General features: G+C 36.2%; 1 protein-coding gene across 1 annotated transcript in view; it reads left to right on the forward strand.

Moving 5' to 3' along the window:
- The first annotated feature begins 434 nt into the window (after window positions 1-434).
- The window catches only part of HERC4 (HECT and RLD domain containing E3 ubiquitin protein ligase 4), a 22,004-nt gene continuing 4,100 nt past the window's right edge, over window positions 435-18,338 (forward strand). The window contains exons 1-15 of the mRNA XM_009585477.1: window positions 435-559; window positions 1,600-1,760; window positions 2,148-2,224; window positions 4,335-4,459; window positions 4,998-5,057; window positions 5,589-5,700; window positions 6,042-6,231; window positions 7,340-7,512; window positions 9,411-9,527; window positions 12,677-12,775; window positions 14,743-14,910; window positions 15,036-15,179; window positions 16,098-16,264; window positions 17,100-17,166; window positions 17,375-17,457. Of these exons, the coding sequence (XP_009583772.1) occupies window positions 525-559; window positions 1,600-1,760; window positions 2,148-2,224; window positions 4,335-4,459; window positions 4,998-5,057; window positions 5,589-5,700; window positions 6,042-6,231; window positions 7,340-7,512; window positions 9,411-9,527; window positions 12,677-12,775; window positions 14,743-14,910; window positions 15,036-15,179; window positions 16,098-16,264; window positions 17,100-17,166; window positions 17,375-17,457 (1,778 nt within the window). The 5' untranslated portion in view covers window positions 435-524. The remainder of the gene's footprint in view (window positions 560-1,599; window positions 1,761-2,147; window positions 2,225-4,334; window positions 4,460-4,997; window positions 5,058-5,588; window positions 5,701-6,041; window positions 6,232-7,339; window positions 7,513-9,410; window positions 9,528-12,676; window positions 12,776-14,742; window positions 14,911-15,035; window positions 15,180-16,097; window positions 16,265-17,099; window positions 17,167-17,374; window positions 17,458-18,338) is intronic.

Below are 18,338 nucleotides of genomic sequence, written 5' to 3' on the forward strand. Positions count from 1 at the left end.
GCAGCTTCCTATTTGATAATTGCTTTAAGATTTATATTCAGAATTTAAAAGCCAAAGTATATTTTTTTGATAGTGTGAGTTTGTATACTGTTGTAGTTCATCAAGAAAACTGGAAAAGAAGAAAAACAAGGATTAGTATCTATTAATGACATAAGTTAATGGCAGGAATATTGTATAATAATATGGAAATTACAAGAATGCGATTTAACATGAATAAGGTAATACTTGATAGCTGTGCCACATTTTCATAACCGCAATTAACTTGTGACCCTTCTGTGTCTCAGGGCCCTCTTGTGCATGTATATTTTCTCTCCTTTCCCCACAATTCCAAAATCATCAGACAAGGAGATTTATTAAACCCCTATTTCTGTTAAGTTTCTTGTTCTGAGATATATGATCATTTTAATGCAAATAAATTATTTGTTTAGGAAGGTGGGGTTTTTACATTTGGAGCTGGAGGCTATGGTCAATTGGGTCATAACTCTACCAGCCACGAGATAAACCCAAGGAAAGTTTTTGAACTTATGGGAAGTGTTGTGACGCAAATCACTTGTGGCAGGTAAGGTCTTCTCTGTGCTAGCACTATGTATCTTATAAATATCTTGTTTTGTATAAAACTGCATGTATATTGTATGAAGTGGGGTTTTTTCCTTACCCTTTGTAGTTAGGGAAGGCAAGATGATCTCTAACAAAAGGTATTTAGAGACCTTACTGGGATTTTAAAAACATTGAATAGAAGAACTAAAGGAAGTTACACTATTTGAGAGGCTCTGATTTTCTAAACTGAAAGCGTGAATAGTCAGTGTGAAGTGTGAAGGTGTTGTTTATTGCTGTCACTTTATCATTTCCTATTAAAGAACAAGTGTTTTGGGGGAGGTACGTGAGCATCACTGAGGATAAGTGTAAAATTTGGAAACATAACTTGTTTTGTGAAATACCCGTGAGATTGAACGGCACTTCAGTTTCTAATGGGTTTTTATTGTATGTATTATAATAGCACCCAAGAAATTGGAAAAATACCCAGCAGACATGAAAATGCTCTTGTCCAAAGAATTGCATTCTAAGAAGACTAAATGAGGGAGGCAACGTAATTTTTTAAGAGATGGGCACACTTTGTTATTTGGGTTAAAGAATATGTAAATGTAAACCTATCTTAATGGCAGTTTGCTTGACATTGAGTGGACCCATTCCTTTTTAATAGTTTACATAAATTCAATACTTGTTCTTCCCAGGCTCATGGTAGGAGAGAGGGCATCTAGAGTTGAGGGGATGGGAGGGGAAAGGAGATGCAGCCAATCTGGTAGAAACTTTAAATTTCTGAATGTCTAGAGATACGCTCTAAAGGTCAGACTGTGGCTAAGCAGGGGTTCAAGGCAGGACCTGGCATCTCTGTTCCGTGAACTTTTCCATGAAAATGGAATATTGCCTACTGGAGTATAAATGGAGTATTGCCAGTGGCAGTGCTTTGCCAATAGAGGAGTGGAGTGATTGATATTACGGGACCTTTAACATACTGTTTAACACAATTAAACTTACGCTGGCCTGCACAAAGCATGTTATAATGCTTAGGTTTTTGTTACTGAATTTTGTTTGCCCTAGGCAGCACACTACTGCGTTTGTTCCTTCATCTGGAAGAATTTATTCTTTTGGACTCGGGGGTAATGGGCAACTAGGTACAGGAACAACCAGTAATAGGAAAAGTCCCTTCACAGTAAAAGGAAACTGGCTTCCTTATAGTACTCAATGCCCGATAATCACAGGTAAGCAACATCTGGTATATTTACTTCTTGGATTCCTGTTCCTTTATAGGTTTTCACAAATCTTGAGATTTAAACTAAATGTGGGCTATAATCACTTTCTTCCAAACAGCATTTTCACTGTGCTCTGTTCCCTAAAGTCCATTTCTGCTGTAGAAATACATGCTTACTTGTGCTGTTGGGTGAGGGCCTTTGTTAGTATTGAGCTAAAACTTAGAGCTGTTAGCGTTTACCTCAGTTAAAGGTAGTCCTAACTATTGTGTCGCAAAGATCTGCTTCAGCGAGGTTACGTAACGAAGGAACCTTTTTCTAATTGAGTGTTGATTGCCGTGTCTTAATCATTTCTCAAATTCACATTTTCAGTTGCCTGTTTTTTTATTCCTGTTGCAGACAGTGAGGAGTGTTACTGTGTAAAGAGAATTTTCTCTGGTGGGGACCAAAGTTTTGCACACTACTTTTATCCACAGGTAACAAATTAAATATACTTTGGTTCCAAAGTCTGTCAAAGTTAAATTTTAGTTTTTCTGATGCATTTTAAAAGATTTTCATGTTGAAGACTACATTGTAAAGTTCATTAGAGCAGTTTGGAAGCACAAGACGCTAAGTCAATTTAGCAATTGGAGGACTTGGATCCAATTATTGAGTATTAGCTGTCAGTAAGCTCTTGAGGCTTTTTGGCATAAGCTTTTTTTTCCGAGTGATGGATTCATGCGCTTCTTTTCCTTTCATAAAGGAAAAGGTGATTGAGTATTTGAGCTGTTCACCCCTGCCCAGCCCTCCTCAGTAACTCCTGACTGCAGCTATGCTGTCTTCTGCTCTGTAACCATTTTAGCATACCGCAATGATGAGGAAACAAATGGAGCTTTTTGCTAAAAATGATAGGTGGTGACATAGTTTGTTATGCAGTAGAGTTTTATGCTAGTCTTAAAACTTAAGTTTTAAAAGGACAAGAATTGATCTGTTTAAATTCTAGTATGGGGAAAAAAGTCTAGAAGGACTTTATAGTAAAAATGGCAACGTGGGAGTATGGTGGAAAGCAAATGCTATTCGAGGACAAGTTGGGAGGAAAAAACAAGATGAAGATACATGACTGGATTTGTATTGGGACTATTTCCAATATAGCCCAGCAGATACTAGACCATAGTGATTAATGAAACATCAAGAGTTGAGTATGTGGGGTGCAAACTAATTTGGACATGAAGGAAAACAGGTTTTAGTGGAAAACATGTTTGTTGTCAAGAAAAACTGAGTACAGGTCAGGCTTGCAGCAACCCTTTGCGCCCACAGCCTGATCTGGTTGTACAGAATCAACAATTTTTCTAGGGTTTTTTTTCCTGATTCTGACTGAGTTGTGGGAACTATTGCTGCGTTTGAGAGAAGCTTGTTTAGTAGGTGTAGACTGGAAAAATTACTGATAATATAGGCTCAAAACTTCTCTATCAAAACCCCTTCCTTAAAAAGTTTCTCTTGTGCAATTTTCTAATCACTGAAGTAGATTCTGACTGACTAAGGTGAATTGAGGTGAACTGGAGACTGTATGAATGCAGTTATTGTGGCTTGTTCTGTACAAAAAGTGTTGGCAATAGATGAACTTTGATGCTGCAAAAGTATCCCTTTTACTACTCTGTAGTTTGGTAATTTGTATTGAATTCTTTCAAAGTTATGCGAGTACTGTACTCCTGGGACGTGTGTGTCCTTGCCAGTTAAGGGGTCTCAGCCAAAATCTGTTTGTTTTGTCAAGTTAGTTTTTGGGCAGCTCAGTTCCCTGAGTTGTTTCATTGTGGGTTTAAATGACGCTTCTGCTGGACACAAGGGAGATAGCAAGAGTGTTTCTCATCCTGATCCTGTAGGATGGGATAAGAAGTACTGATTTTTGGCAACAGCTAGTCATCATTATACTGAATCAGCTATGTTGTCAGGCTGCGCCCTCAGGAGATACATGTTTTCTTTTACTAGTTTAACCTTCTTTTTGGTGCTATTTGCCATCTCTTTTTGAACCAGTGCTCCTACTCAAAATGGTGGTCTTAGTTTTGTTCCTCTTTACTATTAGAAATCTTACTGGAATTCATTCAGTATGAGCAGCACATCAAAATGTAGCTCATCTGATGATGCAGTAATGTTCAGAGAAACGTAATTCATTGTCAGAGGAGTCTGATGGAAGTGGGGTGGGAGGGCAGCTGTCCAAAAAATTGAATGGCTCTCTTTCTGTGTGCTCACAGCCTGGCAGTGAGCTAACTGGCTCAGTGACTAGGGAGAAGAGGTGCTTGCTACTCTCATGTAAAGCTTGTTTAGTGTTCATCTTCTAGAAGAGTACTTGTATGTTTAGGGAATTTACCGTGAAGTAAGCTGTGGTGTGAATTAACACACTAATCTAGGTGGTTTTAGTGTATGTGCCACTTTCATAGTGAATGCGGAACTGCTAGAATATAGTAAATTTATCCTTGGGCTTATTTTACAGTAATAGTCTGGGTAGGCAAATTTGCAGTTAATGAAGACCTAAAGAGCTCAACCACAGGACTGATTTTTCTGGAAATCAGTTTTGTATGCCTGATTCTTTACGCTTTCTTTAAAATTTAGAACATGGTGCCACCAGATGATTTTAGGTATCCTGACTTTTTGAAGCAGATCTGGACTGTGAATGAAACGTTTATTCAAAGATTGCTGACTTTCCCATCTGGAAGACTTCCTGTAGAGATAGCTAAGTAAGTGATCTGGAGGAAAGAAGTTGTCTTTCATAATTTTACTTATGAATTGGTCAAAATGGAGTTTTGTACGTACATAGCAAAGCTATTTTTAAGTACTGATTTTATTATGTGCAGAGCTTTTGCTGTGCTTTCGTTGTCATGCTTGTCAAGTAGTTTAGATCCTTTAGTGTGTGTCATCTCTGTCACAGTTTAGATGACTATACAAAATTAAATTAAGTATCTAGTTGCACATTGAAAAACAACAGTATATGTAAAGGAATATGAGAACAACTCCAAGATTATTGCTTCTACTTCAATAAAGGAGGATGCAAAGAAATGAAACGCAAATTGCAAAACTTGCTTTGATTTGAGCTGTCTTAAGCATTGAGTCTTGAATGGAGATTTTATCTAGTGTTGTTTAGTCACGTTAAAGTCAAGAGTTCCATCCTATGTACAACGTAGTTTATTAGGGATTAAATATAGTTTTTTATTGCAAATGCTAATTTGTAAAAAGAAAACAAAATAAATGTAACTTATTTCATATGAACAATTTCAGTGAAATTGATGGAACATTCTCCTCAGCGGGGTGCCTGAATGGGAGCTTTTTGGCTTTGAGGTAAGTGGTCAGGCTTTTAAACAAGTATTCCTGTGAACAGAATTAATGGTGGCTACCTTCCTACTGTCTCTTGTTTCAACTGTAACACCTTCCCAGTATTTCCTTATCTTACTGTTACTCTGATACCCGCAGTTTAAACTTCTAGCTCCTTTAGTGCCATGTGGTTTGTTAGCTGGCCCAAATGCAGCATGTCTTCTGCCAGTCTTTGGAAGTGTGTGCCACGTGGCTGCTACCATGTAAGCCAGGAAAACTCATTACTTCTCAACCACAGGTTGTATATAATTCAAGGGGAATATATTGCACAGGCTTGTTTAGATCTTAGTGTTTTTACACGATTGTCTTGCAGTTAGAGTAGGTATTTTTTTCAGTTGCTTCAAAGGTCCTGTTAGAAATTAGAAAAGTCTGATACTGTGATTGCTCACACTTTAATTCCTTAGTAAGCAGGGCTAAAAATTCAAGTTGGAAAAAATTCTTGAGTTGCTGAGAATACAGCATTCAGTCTTTTTCTCTGTATTTTTCTTTTTGCTGCAGCAATGATGATCATTACAAAACCAGCACTAGATTCTCAGGGGTTGATATGAATGCTGCTAGACTACTATTTCACAAACTTATACAGCCTGACCATGCTCATATATCACAACAGGTTTGTGCTGCATATTTTTCTTATGTTTGGGATTATCTTTCTGCGTTACACCTATCCAGAAATACTATTGTTATGCTTGCTCTGACCCTTTTAGTAATTTTCTTTACTCAATAATGTATCAACTGCAAATATGTAAAACTGTGTTGTGCTGTGCCAATTAGGTAACACATCAGTGTATTGTATGTGTCTGTATTTTAATATTTAATATACTGTCTTTTTTCCTAGAAGTATAACAGTCTAAACTCTTGATGATTGTTTTCTACATTATTTTTAATCTAGATGGGCATTTCTTTGAATTCACAATTGCGTTAAAATAAACTGAATTTTATGATGTGCTGTAGGTGGCGGCTAGTTTGGAAAAGAACCTTATTCCCAAGTTGACCAGCTCCTTACCAGATGTTGAGGCTTTGAGGCTGTATCTCACTCTACCAGAATGCCCACTGATGAGTGATGCAAACAATTTCACAACATTAGCTATTCCTTTTGGAACAGCTATTCTGAACCTAGAAAAAGCTCCTCTGAAAGTTCTTGGTAAGAAACTGAATTCTTTACTATTAAAAAACTAAGGCTCTCCAGATGAAAATATATAGAAATTCCATCAGTGAAGACATGGTCTCAGCAACCCCTGCTGTGTATTTACAGTTCTATAGAATTCCCCACTGAGAAAGTTAAGGGTTGACATTGCTTGATGTGTAAGAAAACACCTATTCTGTTGCTTCTGGGTGAGTTAACTGGCTATCCATATGAATTCATCTGGTATTGTAATTTTTTGACTGATTCCATTTGAGAGGAATTAAACTGTGTAGTTCAGTGTACTTGATATGTGTCTTTGCACTTTAAAGTGAAAATTATGTGGTCAGACAGCTAACAATCTCTAAGCAATTTACAGAAGTGTTGCAGAGCAGATGTTAAATTGCCTTTGTTTTGACTACAGCACCTGTTTTGTTACTTCTGAGCAGTTCGTGTTTTCTCACTGATCCTAAGATGTGGTCTTCAAATATGCAGCTGAGAATAGCTCTATTTTTTTAACTCTACTTCCTTACACCTTCCTATTGTGACTCCTGTCACCTAAAATTCAGCTTAAAGAGTTGAGGTTTCAGAATATTTCTTTTTTAATTGGTATCTTTTTGAGAGGGTGCTTTCTTCTTCCTCAGTTATTTTTTGCCTTGTAACCCATCTCTTGTATTTTTCAGTAGTTTTTGGTGAGAGTAAAGAGCTTGTCTACTGTAAAGAAAAGCAAACTGATAATTTCTTTGAATTGTATATCCTTTTTTGTGTTCCTTCACTTTCCATTGCTCTCAGGACTGTTTGCTTACGTCAGGGTTTCAGTGTTTGAGCCATCTGTTTTTATGTCAAAAGTTACTTCATGATACTATTGTGTACTCTGCATGAACAGATAATTTAAAGAGTTGGTGTGTAAGGATAGAGCATTTGAATAGAGGTTTCATTATTTATACAAAGAGTAGTTTGTTGTTTAAAAGTCTGCACCACTCTTGCTGTGTTAAACTTTTTTTTGGGGGGAGTCTTTGGTAACTGACAAGTTGCTTTCTAGCAAAACATGTTTTTCAGTTAAAAGGATAGCATAACATAATATTGTAGTGGCAAGTACTAAGTTTGTGTGTTCACCATTTGTTGACAGAAAATTGGTGGTCTGTACTTGAACCTCCATTGTTCCTCAAAATAGTGGAACTCTACAAGGATGTCGTAGTCCACCTCTTGAAGTTGTGCAAGATTGGCATTCCGGCTTCTGAAAGAAGAATACTTACCAATTTTCTACACACTGCTTTCAGAGTTCTGGAAATATTGCATAGAGTATGTTTATGTCAATTTTAACCAATTACTTACCTGTTTGTTTTTGTCAGCGTCTGTATGCTGTGTAGTTGTTAAATGAAGTTAAATTACTAAAGAGTTTTAAATACTTAGGCTTGCACCTACAGAGATATCTGTAGTTGTTCCATCTGGACCTATGAACCATTGGAATTCTGGATTCCAATCTGACATGGTGATGGAATTACCTATTTTCTTGGGAACACAGACTGACCCAGTCAATTGCATCTGTGAGGGTATGTTGGAAAGAATTGCCTCTTAAGCTTGAAATAAGATCACAAATGGAAGATAAGAGCAAGCTGTGTTTTGAATGAGAAAGATCTGCACAGTTTTACCAAGACGAACATTTATTTTCCGATTTGTTTATTCTGTTTGTTAGTTTGTAACTTAATTCATGAAAACTAATGAATTTATGAAATTTGAACAAAAATAGCCTAAATCGTTTGGAGTAACCAGACTGTGCACATCACAGTGTATTATCTAATTGCTGCTGAGGTTTCCCCTCCCACCCCCTATTTTTTTCCCTCTGTAGCTTATTCTGGTCCTATGGTATTTTGTGTTTATATGCTAAAAGAGCATTTTAGGCACTCCTTAAGGTGCTGGTCAAGTATTGTATTTGTACAATCTAGTAAAATGGGCACAGGTGTCTAAATTGGACTTTTGTGTGCTATACGTAACAGCCCTTCTCCCCAAGCTGTGAGAAAGAATGGAAAAGATTTCTGCTTTGGAAGTTGGAATTTGTATGCTTTGGTTTGCTCAGCTTTTCTTTATTCTTTATGGAGACGACCAAATTAAGGCTGAGAGTAAGACTGTTTAGTAACTGTCTTGTGTTAGAAGTGCAAGATGTCCATTACAGATTCCCATATGGAAAGCTGTTGGTATATAATAAATTATTATTTTGCTGCCTTTAGAATTTCTGTCACTGCTCAGGCTTGCAGTAGCGGTAAATCTTAAGAGCTGAAGTTAATCTTAATCTTAAAGCCTTGTGGGTAATTGTAGAATTGTAACGTGGCTTTCCTATTTTTTTTGAAACCCAACTTTGACTAGTATGTGGCTACATTGTAGAAATAATTACATTTGTACCTATCCTGCTGCCTAACTATTTATATTGGTATAGTCTTAATAATTAGCTGGTACAAACTAAAGTAAGAGGAAAAAATGGGGTGACATATCTGGGGTATTTCATGGATTTAGTATCTGGTGGTTTGCGGGGGAGTAGTGGTGGTAGGGGAGATGTTTGGGAAAAGCAGGCTTAGATTATCTGGTTATAAAGACAGAATTGGGGATCTCGCTGTTTTGCCAGTTAATGGTGCTTAACAGTCCTTGGGAAAAGAAGTGTGTGTTAGGAAAGTGTGGATGCTTCTGGTTTAAAATTATACTGTAGAGACAAGCATTTATATAAAGTTATTTTTCCACGTCTCTCTCTTTCTAAGCTTAATTTTTTAAAATAGAAACTGTTCCTCCGGTCACAGGTAATAGAGATAGTATTCATACTGTAATTAAGAACAGAGTTCTTGAATCATAGTTCTTAAACTTGAACAAATACAGGAATGAGTATTTCTTCCACTGTATAAATGAATATGTATATTCATCACTGTTCCTGTGAGATTACATGTTTCAAAGTGGCAGCACTGTATTGTGCAATACTGTATGCTCAGTTAATCTTATTTTTCTTTGCATCTTTGATGAGATTGTGAATAATCCATGTATCCATGTCTTTAACGTTGTTTTTTCCATTTTTGTAGGCACTGTTGTTTTTCTAGAATTTTTTTAGTAGCTGGGTTTCTGTGGCTGACGTATCAAATGCTTGAAAAATATGGAAAATGTCCTTTTGAAAACTGTTATACAAAGTGCTGATAAAAAAATGAATTGCACTTCTTTAGGTAAATGAAAGAGGACAAGTTATACAGTATGACAGATTTTACATTCATGAGATACAAGATTTGATAGATATCAGAAATGACTATGTCAACTGGGTCCAGCAGCAGGTATTTGGAATGGTAAGTTGTGTTGGTTTTTGTTTGGGTTTTTTTGTGGGGTTTTTTGCCGCCGTGTTTTATTTTCGTTTTGTCCCTTTAGAGAAGCCTGTTGATTCTCTAAATATGGGCACTTCCTTTTCATAAAGATATCTTTACAGATCACTGACGCTGAACAGGCTCATCTTATGTCAGGTACTAGCTAAGGAAGAATTGTTAAATAGGCGTGCTTCTTGCAGGGTATCATTCTTAGGAGTGACACTGTTCAACATTTTAATCTGTCAATTAAAAAGTGATTTGAAATGCTGTCACTGGAGACTTGCAATGTCAAAAAAGTTACGAAAGTGATAATTTGTGATAGGAAAACATCCAGAATAACCTGAATTGCTATCTAAGATAGGTTCAGTCAATGAGAAAGCTGCAACTGTCTTGGAAAACTAAGTCTAGAAGCATGATAGGGAGTTACGGGGACAGATAACTACAATAGTTTTCTACTTTGAGTATAGCAACAAGAGATAATTAATTCCTGGATCTGTAAACAGAAGAGTGGTAAGTGGGAGTAAATTAATGACTGTGCAGAGAATTAGTGAGTTGGATAGGGTGTTGCCACAGTTCTTGAATTTATGCTTTGAAAGAATATTAAGTTAATATACTTTCTCTAGCCACCTGAATTTAGTTTTTTTGCAGCAGTATCTGGAAGGTCCTGCACATGGGAGACCTACTTTTGCTGTATTTTATGAATACAAAGCAAGTGATGCTATCTACCAAAGAATTAAAATTGCAATGTAAAATAACAACAGCAGGGAGATTGGGGAGTGTAAAGAAATAATGAGTCAGTATTGGCAGTCATGACAGACGTTTGTTTCAGCCAAGCTTGTCTGAAAAAATAACCGGTGTGTGATGTAGGCTGGTGTTGGTAGCTAAGAGGGGTAGTATACTAAATGAGATGTAGAAGCTAGGGATAAGCAACGCAGGGCCTTGGAATTAGAGACAGGTTGTATATTTGGAACAGAGAAGGGTATGCCAGTGAATGGTACAGAAGCGGTGGAATTTAAAAGATGATGACCTTTGCAACTATGCTTTAAATGGATGTAAACAAACCCAAATTGCATATGTCATGATCAGAGAAGAAAATACTGAATATGGGAAAATGAGAGCTGGAAAATTGCTTTGTAGTGAAAGTCTTAAGCTCCATTTGTTAATTAAATCAGAAGATTGAGCAGTAGCTTGACGTTGCTGAGAAAACACTAGATACTGAATTTCCCTTTAATCATCATTATTTTGTCAGGCATTTGTGCAGTTTCAAGTTTCAAGTTCAGCAGAAGAAGTTATTTTGATAAAAGTTATATTTATGATAGCACTGAAAGAAATTCCATGGCCTTAGTCAGATTTCCTTCATAAGTGGTTTTGATGGCCTTTTCCTGCCTTCTTGTCCACTGGTTTCCTGTATTCTTGCTTTTAAAATTATGAGAAGCCCTACTTGCCTATTGAAGCAGTAATAATGAATCAAAATTTCTTTTGCTAGTGTAATTTTTATTGTCATAGCTTGAGGCAAAACTGTTTGCTCAGTTCCTTAATTAAAACATGGAGGGGAAATATAGAAGAAAAGAGGATCTCAGAAGTATTCAGGGTATTCTCGGAGAGAAACTCGGAAGAAAAAACTTTCATTCTTTCAACAACAGAAAAATGAGTGGGGAAAACCTGAAGGTACTAAACAATGAACTATTGATTTGAAGAGGTGTTCTTGAGATACAACTTAAAGGAGTTGAGAAAAACGGTTTGAATTAGGAATAAATAATGGCAGATAGAGTAGGAGTACAAAATTGCATAAATCTATCTGTGATGAATGGGGTACTCAAATCTGATATTTCCTGTAGGAATTAGGGATGGAGATAGAAAGCAAAGTAGTCTGGCCGTCACTTTCTGTGAGCCCTGGATATCTACATATTTGACTTCTGAGTCTCTCATATATAGTCAAATTTAAAATTTATTAGTTTGTCATTACCTTTTATTCTTTTTCTGTTTTCTTCCTGCTGGGTGGAAACAAACTTAGCTTTCAGCGCAGGATAAGGAGGGTAACATGGCACCAGATGGATAACTTGGTTTCTTAGCACAGTTGATCTAGCTTGTTGTGGAAGTCTCCACACAGTCCTGGCCATATGTATTGGTCTGTCTCAAGTTTCAAGAGTAGTTGCTTTCCTCATATTATATCTTATCATAGACCCAAATGATTTTTGAAACTTTATGATAAAGTGGTAGGGTTCTTTTTGTATTTTTAAATTTTTACTCATTAAAAATGTTTTGCATTTAATTTGACATGCTACAGTCATTTGAGAATGAAAATACATAGGTAAAAGCAAATGTCATTTATTAGTGTATGGAAGTAAACATTTTAAATGTTTAATTTTTTGCATCCAAGAAAATGTGGTACTTCAATGGTGTTTTTTTTTTTTTTGAAGACTGATATATAGGGTGTTGAAAGGCATGGTTGTATTTCGTAGATTAATTAGAATGTTTATGGTTGATATTTATTTCTCAGTAAACATTCTCTTGGGAGGGAAGCTGTAGATAAATATTTTTAATTCTACATCAGAGGTGAATAATTAATGCAGACACTAATGCTGCTTTTTCATCTTAATTATTGCTACCTTTGTGCAAATGCTGTCATAGGATGTCAACCATGGATTAACTGAGGTAAGATTGGTTGCAATCTGATTTCTTTTGCAGAATGTAAGGAAATCAGAAATATGAATGTCAAGGATTGTCTGATGTGTTCTGTTGGAAGTAGAGCTTTAAGTTAGCATGGCTGTAATCTGAAAAGCTTTTGTGGGGCAAAAATGTGTAATTCTTTGTATTGCAAATTCAGAGCAGCTTTTGAAAACGAGGAGTACTTTGATAGCTGTAATAAAAGTTCTGGAATTAAAATATACTAAGTGAGACTGTTGTTTGTGTGTGTTTTGTGTGGTTATTTTTTGTTTGGTGTTTGTTTTTTTTTTTTTTTTTAAATCTACTTAATTTTCCTATGATGCTTTGGTCCTGCATTTACAATGAGTAAAGATTTCTTTGTTTTTCCAGTAAGATAAATATTAAATGAGTACTATTGCAATGGCTTCTGTAACCATGATTGTGGTTTTTAAATAAGCAGACACATGACATGGTTCTTTTCATTCTAGTTAACAGATATTCCTGTTACAATTTGCACATACCCATTTGTATTTGATGCCCAGGCAAAGACAACTCTCCTACAAACAGATGCAGTCATACAGATGCAGGTAAGAGTCTCAGGTTTTTAATGTTACGAATTTTTTTTTTTTTGTAGTTGGGGATCTTGGGGGGGTTGCTGTTGGTGTGGGGTTTTTGTTTGTTTTCTTTGGTTTGTTTTTTTTTATTTAAACGCTGTGTAATCTCTTCTCCATAAGAATGAGGGATCTAGTTTTAATATCAGGGTATGTACATGATAGAAGCTAGTGGTTTTGTGGGTTTGGGATCTCGTTGAAAATAGATTGTTTAATAATTGCATAAATTTCTAAGGAACTTCTTTTCCTTTCATTAATGAGATGCCTTTTTTGAGGTGTTAACGACCCATAGTATAGGTGTTAAAAAAACAAACAAACAAACCACCACCAAAACACACAAAACAAACACCTCCTCTCCCCCTTCCCCCCCCACCCCCCCAAAAAAACCCAAAAAAACCCCCAACAAAACCAAAAACCCACCACCGTCCCCAACCAGAAAAAAACTCCACCTCCCATATGGGCAGGCTTTAAATGATACATGTGTAGAGCCTGGAGCTGGAAGTCAATCTGTCTTGTTAGAGGCAGCAGCCAATTACTGTTGCTTTTAATTTCTTATCTTGATGAGACTTAGGAGATAGTGCTGTTCTTAAGATTGGTAGTATCAGAGAGCCAACGTGTTGGCACCACATGAATATCTAGTGCTCACCTAATTTCTCATTTCATCTGTCATGCCACCTTCAAAATGCTGCTGAACTCTGAAGTCTAATGGGTGTCTGCAAGGCAGTAGAAAATAAGCTTATCTCGAAAATGTAGCATCTACTTGGGATACTGGGATCAGGTTTCCTGATCTTGCAGTTTGCAGTAGTTTTTTGCTCTTTTCCTATTAAATGCAATTATATGTTACTCCTAATTTGTTCACTTCTGTTTTAACTGGAGACTTTCCTAGAAATTAGATACTCGATACAAACAATTCTATATCTTGACCCATATCTCTCATCTAGAGATAGACACGCTAGTCAACCCTAAAGTAACTGAGAGGATCTAATGTGTTTTCATGATTCTCTAGGTAGAACTGAAACCAGTGTGATGTGGTGAGCTATACTTTTGTTCAATGTTTGGAATTTTCTTTTATAAATATAATCCATACCTGTCCAGTTGCTGTAAGGGTATAATAAATCATATTCTTAAAAAAGGAAAGGAAGAATGAAGGGAGTCTACTGCAAAAGTAACAGCAGTAAGGGCGCAGACCCCCCCATGTTTATAATGTTTAACATAATGAAAGTTACTGTTCTGAGTCTGAAATTAAATGAAAGAGACAAGTTATGCTCAAGTAATGGGCTCATGTAGAAAAATACTAGCTTGCTTTTGTAGTTCATAATAAACATAGTTTCTTATGCCTTTAAAAATGTATATACATGGTCAATACCAACATTTGATGAATTTAGGGAAATGTTCACATTGAATGTGTCTATTAACAATATTAAATAGTATCAAAACATGCAAACTTTAAAGAGTTCTATGCCATATTCAGAACATTTGCAACAGTATTTTGTTTTTAAACAGTTGTAATACAAAGATTATAATACAAATGTTCATCTGTTTAGATGAACAAATGGCTTTTCATTCTGTGAATTAGTTTTTAATGGATGTTTTCGTGCCAGATTTATATTAAACAGCTTACTCTTCATTAGATGAAGTGCAGTATTTTTTTTTCTTCCTTTTGTTATCCCAAGTATTTTGACTGGAATGTCAAAAACTGTATTCTAAGACTTCCCTGAACATTAGCATTGATGAGGGTAATGGGTAAAGGAAAAATATTTCCTGAGATTAAACATCTCCTGAGATAAAAGGAATATGAAGTAAATTTGGGCAAATTCTGTAGCTCTCATAGTAGCTATTGCCATTCATGTCTTCTGCACTTTTTAAGACAAGACTGATGGACATTGAATGTTGACAGGAACCTTATGTTATCTACTGACACTTTCACTTTGGTTTTTTTCCAGATGGCTGTTGATCAGGCTCACAGGCAGAATTTGTCTTCTCTCTTTCTGCCAGTATTTGAATCTGTCAACCCGTGCCTGATATTAATGGTACGGAGAGACAATATTGTAGGAGATGCTGTGGAAGTCCTAAGGAAAACAAAGAATGTAGACTACAAGAAGCCACTCAAGGTATTATCAGTACATATTGCTCTAAGTGTCTTTCACTGTCGTGCAAGTAATTGAGAATACTTTTGGACAAATCTTGTTTCACAATCCGTTTCTTAATTCAGTGCTAACTGAATTGTGTGTTTCAGGTTATTTTTGTAGGGGAAGAAGCTGTTGATGCTGGAGGTGTTCGCAAAGAATTTTTTTTGCTCATCATGAGGGAGTTGCTAGATCCCAAATATGGAATGTTCAGGTATCATGAAGAGTCCAGGCTGATCTGGTTCTCTGATAAGGTAGGGTGCAATCTGTAGTCATTAATTTTCTTTTAGCTTACAATATTTGTATTAATAATGTATGAACATAGGAGTTTGTGGTAATTTTATTTCAAGAGGAGAAGCTGAAATAAGGATTCTCAAAAAATGTTTATTTTTGTCATTGTTAGATCAAAACTTTCCCCTTCTGTTTTTCCTCATTCCTCGCTTACTTCTTACCAGTTGTCCCCAACCCAAACAAGTTTAGTAGGAAGAAATGCCAGCCAGAGTAAACTGATTCCAAGAGCAGAATCAGTAAGTCAAGGTGGCAGTGAAAAATTCATGAAGTGGCATGTTGAACAGGTTTTCCTGTGTTCAGTCACATTTATGGGTCCATTTCGTAGGTAGTCATCTGGTCATACTTTCTTGAAAGTTTTGATCATTGATGACTTAGTCCTCTTTCAGAGAAAAACACTGACCAGGTTGGTTATATCACAAATACCTGAATATTAGCATTTCCACAGTTGTGTTTTAAGCCTTGGCTATTAACTCCAAGGGAGTCAATATTGAGTTCCTCACTTCTCCTCCCAAAAATAATTTTTTAAAAAATTGACATCTATTTAAGCACTGAGTAGTGCAATAGTAAGTCACTGACAAAAACACAATCTTACTGCAGTACTTTCAGCAGTATGCATCACTTGTAACACAAAATATGTTGTATCTCAACTTTTTTTTTTTTTTTTGTTAAGTAGAAAGAGTTCTGTTTCCTTGGATTTCAGTCTTTCTCAGCTGGTTAAAACTTTATCCTGTTTTCCTCAGTACTTACAGATACATACATGTTTAAGGAAAATATGAATGAAACTCACTCAGATTATTCTGCACTGTACACTTTCTTCTGGACTCTGCAAGATTAAATTAACTTCGTTATTTTAAACCATCTTGTCTGTTTTCTGTTCTTAGACCTTTGAAGACAGTGACTTGTTTCATTTGATTGGTGTTGTCTGTGGGCTAGCAATATATAATTTTACTATTGTAGACCTTCATTTCCCTTTGGCTTTGTACAAAAAGCTATTGAATAAGAAGCCATCCCTGGATGACTTGAAAGAGTTGATGCCAGATGTTGGCAGGTAAGCAAGAAAGAAAAATGAGTGATACTAGAAACTAATTTTTAATTCAACATTTTCCTTTAAGAACATAAAGAAAATGTGTTATTTTCACACTAACAGGATAAACAGCTCAGGGTAACTTGCAGCCATCATGTCATTGGAGAAAGTATACGTGCTATTGTTAAACATCTGCTTTTAAATGCTTGATTTTAGTATTTGTGTCGTCTTCTTGTCTCCTACAAGAATTTTAGGGGAAAATAATATTTGAAATTCAAAACCTTTGAGGTTTAGCCATTAATTTTAGAAGCCAAAACATGAACATAGTTTTAGTTCTGAACAGCTTATTTAGTCCCTCAAGGAAACGTTTTTGCTTATTTCAGGAATAAATACATGCTAAATAACTGCCCTTGTAGGGATTTGAATAGCACTAACAGGTAGGAGGTTCAAATGAGGGGAAGTGGATGTTTGATTGCCTCGGTGTTGTGAATACTAAAAGTTTTCATAGATTCAAGGAGAAATCAAACAAGTTAATGGAAGAGCCCATCAATGGTTATTAAGTACTTATCGCGTCTGGTTTGGGAATCCCTTAGCTGAAGACTAGGTATATGGATCTTCTCTCTTCACACCTGGAGATAATCAAAAGGAAATAACACTACAAGTGTTATTGCTTGATTGCTTGAGATTTCCCAACACTGCACAAGGTGCAAGTCAATGAGCTAATAAATGAAATAAGAATAGAAAGTTCGGTTGTTTTTTTTTTTTTAAAACTTGAATTATCAAAGCATAAAGAATACTTGAGGAAAATAAGTTTATCTTTCCTTCCACTGGTACAAGTACTTTGTAACTTATTTTGCAGGGGAATGCAACAGTTACTGGACTATCCAGAGGATGACATAGAAGAAGCATTTTGTCTTAATTTTACTGTAAGTTTTAAATAGTGTTTGACATATTTCTTATCAAGCTCATACCATCTATTTCAGTTGCCTCTGTTGGAGTGTCTGAGCAAAAGCATCAGCTGCTGATTCCCATAAATTTTATGTGTCTGCCGTTCATGTTGCTGATAGCTAAGTGGTGGGAAGAAGTACTCTACGCGGTAAATAAGATTTGTACTTTTTTGTTTGTTTTAAATAGATCACTGTGGAGAATTTTGGTACAACAGAAATTAAAGAGCTTGTTCCTAATGGTGCTGACATTCCTGTAGTCAAACAAAATAGGTGAGTTTTATGGGTTACAGGGTAGTTCAGTGTTGCTATCTGCCTTGGGAATGTAACTGGGCTGCTATAAATATCCTTTGCCAAGCTCTTACACTAATGTTGGAGGCAAAACTACTTTGGTTGTTTTTCCAAGCTGTTCTTATGTGTATTGTTAAAATAGCTATTGTATTTAAGGATTTGCCAGCTGTGGAGAGCCTATCTAATTTTACTCAGAATGTGTAATACTTTTCTTTCACTTTGAGCTTAGAAGTATTTTGAAGCTCTTTAGGGCCCATTTGACTACATGGTATTCATGGTTATGGTTCTGCAAGAAGTTATATATAACTGGAGTTTAGTGAGTAATGATGAAAACTTCAACCTAGATGCCATCATGTGCCATCTATTCATATATGAAATACTATTTCAGAGAAGTCTCCCCTTTGTAGGGCAGATAGATTAATCTAGTGTTACCTAGTGTTACTGTCAGAAGAGTGTGTGAGGGGTGGATTTTTTTTTCCTTGGTCAAGGATTCTGCTACTTCTATTTATAAAAACAGCCTCTCCCGCCCTTTGTTCCCTTTCTGCTCCTGGAGGATAGGCAGAATATATCTGGTGGTGCTTTTGTCCCTTTTTGCGGAATACTACCATTTTCCTCTCTCTCTCTGTCCATTCCTCTCATGTATTCCTGTCAGTTCTTTAATCTTCATGAATTCTCTGTGCTTTTGCTTTTCCCAGAGCAAAGGGAGAATCGAATGGGAAGAGCATGCTCTATGAGAACAGAATGCACCTAGGCCGTGTATGGTAGGAACAAGGGAGAAAATGTACCTCTAGGCATGTTCCTAGAGGGCAAATGTTTTGGGCAACATTTTCTGTAATTAGCTAGGTCTGTTGTGGAGGAAAGAG

This window comes from Fulmarus glacialis, unplaced genomic scaffold, assembly GCF_000690835.1.
Source record: "Fulmarus glacialis isolate BGI_N327 unplaced genomic scaffold, ASM69083v1 scaffold12739, whole genome shotgun sequence".
In the NCBI taxonomy this organism is placed as follows: Eukaryota; Metazoa; Chordata; class Aves; order Procellariiformes; family Procellariidae; genus Fulmarus; species Fulmarus glacialis.